The sequence below is a fragment of the Peromyscus leucopus genome, unplaced genomic scaffold (genome assembly GCF_004664715.2).
Source record: "Peromyscus leucopus breed LL Stock unplaced genomic scaffold, UCI_PerLeu_2.1 scaffold_1447, whole genome shotgun sequence".
NCBI classification, from domain to species: domain Eukaryota; kingdom Metazoa; phylum Chordata; class Mammalia; order Rodentia; family Cricetidae; genus Peromyscus; species Peromyscus leucopus.
In genome coordinates this window covers 3,647-10,621 of record NW_023504608.1, presented here as the reverse complement: position 1 = coordinate 10,621, position 6,975 = coordinate 3,647, and the positions used below count along the sequence as shown (strand labels likewise).

Sequence of the window (6,975 nt, the reverse complement as noted above, 5' to 3'; positions counted from 1 at the left end):
ATTCTTTTCCTTCATTCCTGTCTCTTGTCTTTCCCTCTCTTAAGTCCTCTTTGACGTTCATTGCTCTTTCATGTTTGAGAGCAACCTGACCTAAAAACAGACACTTGGGACATTAGCACTGTGTGAGTCTCTCCCTCCAGTGTGTGTGTGTGTGTGTGTGTGTGTGTGAACACAAGTGTGGAAGCAGAGGGCAACTTTGGGGGAGTGGGCTCTGAGGCTCTAACTCTGGGCATCAGGCTGAGTGGCAAGTGCCTTTACATACTGAGCCATCTCACAGGTCCAACAACTTCTTAAGTCATGGTTTCAAGGCCTCTCTCCAAATATAGTCTTAGAAATTGGGGAGGGGACACACACCTCACTATGTAAGATATTGTCACCAGTTCCCCAGCACAGTTCTCTGGTCAAGTTGCATAAAAATACTAATGGCAAAAAAAAAAAAAAAAAAAGAAAATGGTTTTGTGTCTTTTACATATAACCCCCTTTAAAGGCTAATTGATCATTTTTTAAAATGAAAAGTTGGACTAGCTGAGTGGATCCCACTGATAGTAGCTTTTGCTGTAAGAGCTTCGCACAGGGTTGGGAAGTAGGCAGGTGGTAGAGCACTCATCCAATAGGCCCGAGCTGCTGGGCCTGCTTTCCCTGCCCCCACGCTGCCTTTTTCTGTGTTGCTTTTGCTTTGCAACATTCTAACTAACCACAGCAGCCAGACCTAATACCTGCCCAGTCCTCTGACTAGAATAGTAGGATTGCTAGAGGTGGTTCCCAGCACCCAACAGCAGTCACAGGGGACCTCTGGTATGTTGGTAGTGCCTTCTTTTTCAGTCTGGATACTCTATACAGTATGTGTCCAGCTAGAGGAAACTCAACATGTGCAATTATAACCAGACCAGTTTCCTATAAGCACACCATATTTCAATGAAAAGTTTAAATAACCCAAGAGTGGTGGTGTACTCCTGTAATATCGGCATATAGAGGCTGAAGCAGGGCTGCGAAGTCCAAAACCTATCTAGGCAGCTTAGAAAGACATTTATTATTAAATTATTAATTAAAAATTTAAAGAGTGGGGATTGCTGGAAAGACAGTTCAGCAGACAGGGCACCTGCTATGAGTTGGAATCCCCAGAAGCCACTTCAAAGCCAGAGGAAGGTGTTAGATCCTCACAGAACAATGAGGCACAGGTGAACCACATGAGCACTCTGGCTGAGAAGAAACCAGGACCAAATCTGGTCAGGCTGACCATCTCTGCGTATCCAATTAGTTCTTGGTTTCCCAGCTATCCCATGAGCATTCAATCCTCAAGTCCCCGCCCATCAAGTTTCTTGCTCACAAGATACAGGTTTTAAAGGGAGCTGCACCATTAGAGCACCCACATGATGCAGAGTGCTGGGTGGCTTCCGTTTTAAATCCCCGTGGCCAACCAGCAACGCGCAGGCTTTTGAAAGATTTCCCAGCACCTTGTTTGAATTCCAGGGGGAGCAGAGCAAGTTTAGGAACATGAAAGCAGCAGCCAAAGCTGGAAAGCCGGCTCTAGCACCAGCCGACCTCCGGAAAGCCAGGGTCCAGGGAGATGCAGGTCCCAGTGCCCCAGTGGCGGCCCCACTGTTGAAAGAGATTCCAGAGGTCTTAGTGGACAAATGCAGCAGGCGCCTTTATGTAAGGGGACGCTTTCTGAGTAAAGCAGGCTTTGTCAAATGCTTTGAGATCTCAGACCAAAACACAAAGGAGGTGTTCGCAGCCAAGATCGTGCCTAAGTCTTTGCTCACACCCTCCCAGAAGGAGAAGCTGTCCAAAGAGATTTCCATTCACCGCAGCCTCTCACATCAACACGTCGTAGGCTTCCACAATGTTTTCGAAGACAGCGAATTTGTGTTTGTGATTTTGGAACTTTGTCGGGAGAGTGTGAGTGTTTCTGCTGTGGGACTGGGGTGCTCACACCGTGAATTTGCTGGCAAAGGGGTTACAGATGCCTTGGAGTAGCCTTAGAGGAGTGCTTGGGTTTCAAGCGATTATGGAAAGGCTTCTAGTGAGGGTGCTGAGTGGGGTTGAGAAAGGACTCTGGATAAGGGCACGCATTAACAGGAGAGGGTCCTGTGAATGATAATGACCAGTGTATGGGCAGAATCATCAGGAGTCTGCCAAGACCTCCCTTTAATCCCGAGAGCTTAGTCCTGGTCCCATCCAGCTGGCCACCCTTTTCGGTGGGCTTCAGTAACTTCTTCCTTCTCCCTCAGTCCCTCCTGGAGCTGCACAAGAGGAGGAAAGCCCTGACCCAGCTGGAGGCGCGCTACTACCTAAGGCAGATAATCCTGGGCTGCCAGTACCTGCACCACAATCAGGTCATTCACGGGAACCTTAGGTTGAGCAACGTCTTCCTGAACGAGGATCTGGAGGTGAAAATAGGTAAGGTGCTGGACCTGTGGATGCCTGGTGCCAGTACAAGAGGAGGCAAGGAGAGGAAATCTGGGAGAATGGGAGCCAGAGAAATGGAGGGCTGGTGGGACATGGAGGTGCTGCCTCCAGAACGCCCTCTAGTCTAGAAATGGAAAGTGAGGGGCCCACACGCCAGTGTCTTGCCTTTAGATGCATTTGCTCTTTTTGTTTTTGTGTTTGCTGTTGCTGTCTTGTGTATCTCAATACAGTAGTTCTGAAAATAATAGTTTACTTGGGGGTGCCTCCCCCAATTACTACCCTATCTCACAGCACTGAGCCAGGTGCTCCTCAGTTTCCCTTTTAAACTGGAGGTCTAGACGTATGCCATGGAGCAAGGCTGGCAGCATTCCCTTAGCTGTCCCTTTACTGAGCTGAAAAGTCCTGTTCCCTTGAGACTCTGATTTGCCTCAGCCCCTGTACCCATGTCACCTTTCTCATCTTGTCTGTCAGCAGTCCGAAGAGTGTTTACTTGGTTCCCCAGTGCATCCAATTCTGTTGTCACGGGTCTTAAATGTCATTTATTTACGTGAGGGGTGGGGATAGAAGGTAACTTTCAGGAGTCGGTTGTCCCCTTGCACTGTGTGAGTCCCAGGGTCAACTCCAGCCATCTGTCTTAGAGGCATGCACCTCTGCCTACTGAGCCATCTTACTGCCCTAGCCCTGCTCTCTAAAAGAGCAGTGTAAAGGTCAGTGGGAGGCCAGCCAGAGCCAGCAAAGTAGAAAGGTTCCCGGAACAGAGACTTTGGAGTCTGATTCTCCATGGTCAGACCTGAGGCAGCTGTCTGCAACCACAGGTGACCCACACCTAGCAGCTGAGCGCCCTCTCTTCTTTCCTCTGTCCCAGGGGGTTTCGGGCTGGCAACCAAAGTGGAATATGAAGAGGAACAAATGAAGACCTTTTGTAGCCCCCAGAACTTCGTAGCTCCCGAAGCGGTGAGACTGGGAAGTTTTGAGGAGGATGTATGGTCCATCGGGTGCATCATGTAAGTTGGGAATGGACTCAGGAGCTATGGGTCTCATGTAAGTTGGGAATGGACTCAGGAGCTATGGGTCTCAATGGGGCTTTCTGAGACACTTCATCCAGTTGACCTTACCCTCTGAATCCTTCTTCCTTAGAGAAAGGCTATTTCAGGGAGCAGGTTGCCCACATGAAGCCCTATTTCCTTATCAATCTGGTGTAGGATGTAGGATTTCCTGTAGCTTGGACTTAATGGTCCAGAGAAGGGACGAGAAATTCTCTACAATTCTTCCTCCAGCTCTTTGCTGTTTACTAAAAGCATGCACAGACCCAAACCATCAATACCTGAGGGCTTGTTAGGACTATGGAATCTCAGTTCTGAACCTGGGTTTAATTGTGTCCCTGGCAGACTTTCAAGAAAGCTTTGGAAGCACTGATGAGCACTGATGGGAGAATTAGATCATCAGAAAGGCTGATGGTAGTCAGAAGTCCCATCATGGTGGCCTGTGGTGGATAGCAGTGGCCTCTGGGCTCCTTGGAGTCCTCTATTACTGCAGCCCAGAGCTGGGGAATTCCTGGCCCCTTAGTATCCACGTGTTATCAGCTACATTCTTCTGAGGGCTTGTCCTAGCCAAGGTTACCGTGGCACTAGGCAGACTTGGAGACCATCCCCATCTCTTCCTAGTCAGTGACTCCAGCACAGCCCCCTTCCTCTAGACAATGACTTAAGCATTTGGACTTTCCTGAGAGTTTAAGCAAAATTCTTCCTTGTACCTTCAGGTACACCTTGCTAGTGGGCAAGCCACCTTTTGAGACCTCATTCGAAAAAGAAACCTATCTCCGGATGAAACCAAATGAATACAGTGTTCCCAAGGTGACAGCAACACAATTTTATTTTGTTTTACCCAAAAGCTATTCACTGAGCCCAGCTATATCCTGAGGACAGCCTTGCCTCTAATATAGCCACAGAATGTATGTCTGAAGGCTGGCCTTGAACTCGCTGCATGTTGAGTTTGAATGTCAGATTCTCCTGCCTCTACCTCCCAAGTGTTGAGATTACAGGCATGCAGCACCAGGCTGGCTTTATGGGGTATACTGGGAACTGAACTGGGTTTTGTGCTTATAGGCAAGCACTCTGCCAACTGAGTCCCATGCCCAGCTTCCTGAATGGATGTAAAGTGCAGGGAGAAAATGGGGACGAAGAGGCAGACATGCTTAAGCTTGGGACATGGACCATCTCCACCCAGCTGAGCTGTGTTTAGCAGATGATGGCTTGACTCTTGTGAACCAGGCTTCCCATGTACAACGTGGAAGTTTCCCCAAGGGCTTCCAGTGACAAAATGACATCTTTTTTTCACAACCAAAGACATACATCCATTTGAAGGGATAACCCATTTCTGGGGACTAGGTCTACGTGGGACATATGGCCACTTTCAAACTGGTGTCCTTGACTTGTATATAGAGTAGCTATGTCACAGAGAATCAGCTCACTGCAGACGGCATGGACTGGCGTGAGCCAGCTGGACTGCTGTGGTATAAGTCCTGGCTTTATCACCTAGGCTGTGTGTGTATTCTCAGACAGGGGCACTTTCTCAGTTCTGAGCCTGCTTCTTCATCTAAAGTGAGCCATAGTAGTGAAGTGAGTAGTCTTCACTTTTGTGAGGCTGAGGCAGGGGAATCTCAAGTTCCAGGCTAGCCTGAGCTATATAGTGAAATCCTGTCTCAAACTATATAGGGGGAGGGAGTTTTTAGGAGTTTTTGTGAGGCCCAAATGAATTAACATCCAAGACTGCATTCCTGATACATAAGAAGCCTAGAGTTAATGCTCTGACTGACAGGCCTGTTCTAGGGTTTATCCCATATACCAGGTGTCCCACGTGGTGGGGTCCCAGGTATGGTACCGCTCCCCCATTCTACAGATACGCCTTGGTGGGCCCAGAAAGCCCAGGCTATTTGTCAGAGCTGGAATCCTGGGGGCGGAACTGGGATTTAAACACAGGTCTGGGGACCTGGAGGCCCCTCTGGTGGCAAATAACTAAATGTGCTTTGCAAGGGCAAGCTGCGGAAATCGTCCCCAGTTAATATTGAGTGCCAAGTGGCAGGAAATGATCCTTCTCACCATCAGGGTGACATTGGTCCTTGCTAAAGCTGGGGTGGAGGACCTGGTGGAGCTTATGGCCACTGAGCTATGGTATATTTGAGATAGGAGCAGCCACATGTCAGGTGGGGTCCCTGTCTCATCTCACTTAGGCTCTGCTTCTCCCCTCCAGCACATCAATCCCGTTGCTGCCTCCCTCATCCAGAAGATGCTTCAGGCAAAACCCACTGCCCGCCCACCATTGAGGAGTTGCTCAAAGATGAGTTCTTCACTTCTGGCTATATCCCTGCCCGTCTGCCCATCACCTGCCTCACCATCCCACCAAGGTTGTCAGTAGCTCCCAGCGGCCTGGACCCCAGCAGCAGGAAGCCTCTCATGGTCCTCGAGAAAGGTGAAGCTTGGTCTTGTTAGGGTAGACTGCAGAGAGCCCAGATTTCCAGGGTGCATTTCGGGGTGCATGCACCTTACTCTGCCCCCAGAGGTGGGTCCTCTCCTTGAGGTCTGGTCCCTGGGTTCTTCTGACTCTTGGGCTTGGCAGGAAGAACAGACTGAATCAACCCATTTGATCTGATAAGGAAAAAAATGGACTGAACACCAAGCCCAGGAAATTCTTTTTGATTACTTTTAAAAGTCTCTATTGTCTCTTTTGCATGTTTTGTTGAATGCTGGAACTTGTCAGGTATAGACATGGAGTATAACACGGCACCCATCCTCAGTTCTCATTCTCAGCCATGGTTCACTCTGTACCTTCACCCCTTTGAGTGCTTGTGTTTTGTCTGTCAGGAGCAGGTCTTTCATTGTCACCAGGCTGCTCTGGAGTCAGTCCTCCTGCCTAGGGCTCTGGATTACAGGTTTGTCAGCACATCTCACTTTTGAAATGTCACTACAGCCAACTCCAGCAGTCTGCCATTTTATACTTAAACTAAAGTACATCTGTGAGTTCGAGGCCCGCCTGGTCTATAGAGCGAGTACCAGGACAGCCAGAGCTGTTAGAGAAACTCTGTCTGAAAAAAGAAAACAAAGGATTAAATAGGTAGAAGAATGAACAGGAAGCATCTGACCCTCTTTTCCCAGTCTGTTTACATTTCTTTTGATGTTTTCATCATCAATCCTCTATGTGCTTCTCTTAACTGATTGAGAGCAAACTTTGTTGTTTTTTTAAAAAAGGATTTATTTATTTATTATGAGGACACCAGATCTCATTACAGGTGGCTATGAGCCACCATGTGGTTGCTGGGAATTGAACTCAGAACCTCTGGAAGAGCAGTCAGTGTTCTTAACCACTGAGTCATCTCTCCTGCCCTAAGAGCAAACTTTCTTCTGTTAATGCTTCTGTGTATTCTTCTTGAAAACAGACATGACAGACACCAGCACAACCTTCAGGACTGTGAGCATTAATCTAATCCCATATTGTCTTCACAGTTTCTTTTTCTTGTTTCTTTCCTTCCTTCCTTCCTTTCTTCCTTTCTTTCTTTCTTTCTTTCTTTCT

General features: G+C 48.2%; 1 protein-coding gene across 1 annotated transcript; it reads left to right on the top strand.

Moving 5' to 3' along the window:
• The first annotated feature begins 1,078 nt into the window (after positions 1-1,078).
• Positions 1,079-6,661, top strand: LOC114688873 (serine/threonine-protein kinase PLK1-like). Its single transcript, XM_028863358.2, is given in 6 exon segments — positions 1,079-1,899; positions 2,232-2,400; positions 3,275-3,413; positions 4,169-4,262; positions 5,659-5,716; positions 5,719-6,661. Coding segments are annotated over 6 exon segments (1,044 nt in total). The 5' UTR covers positions 1,079-1,494; the 3' UTR covers positions 5,898-6,661.
• Positions 6,662-6,975: the final 314 nt, after the last annotated feature.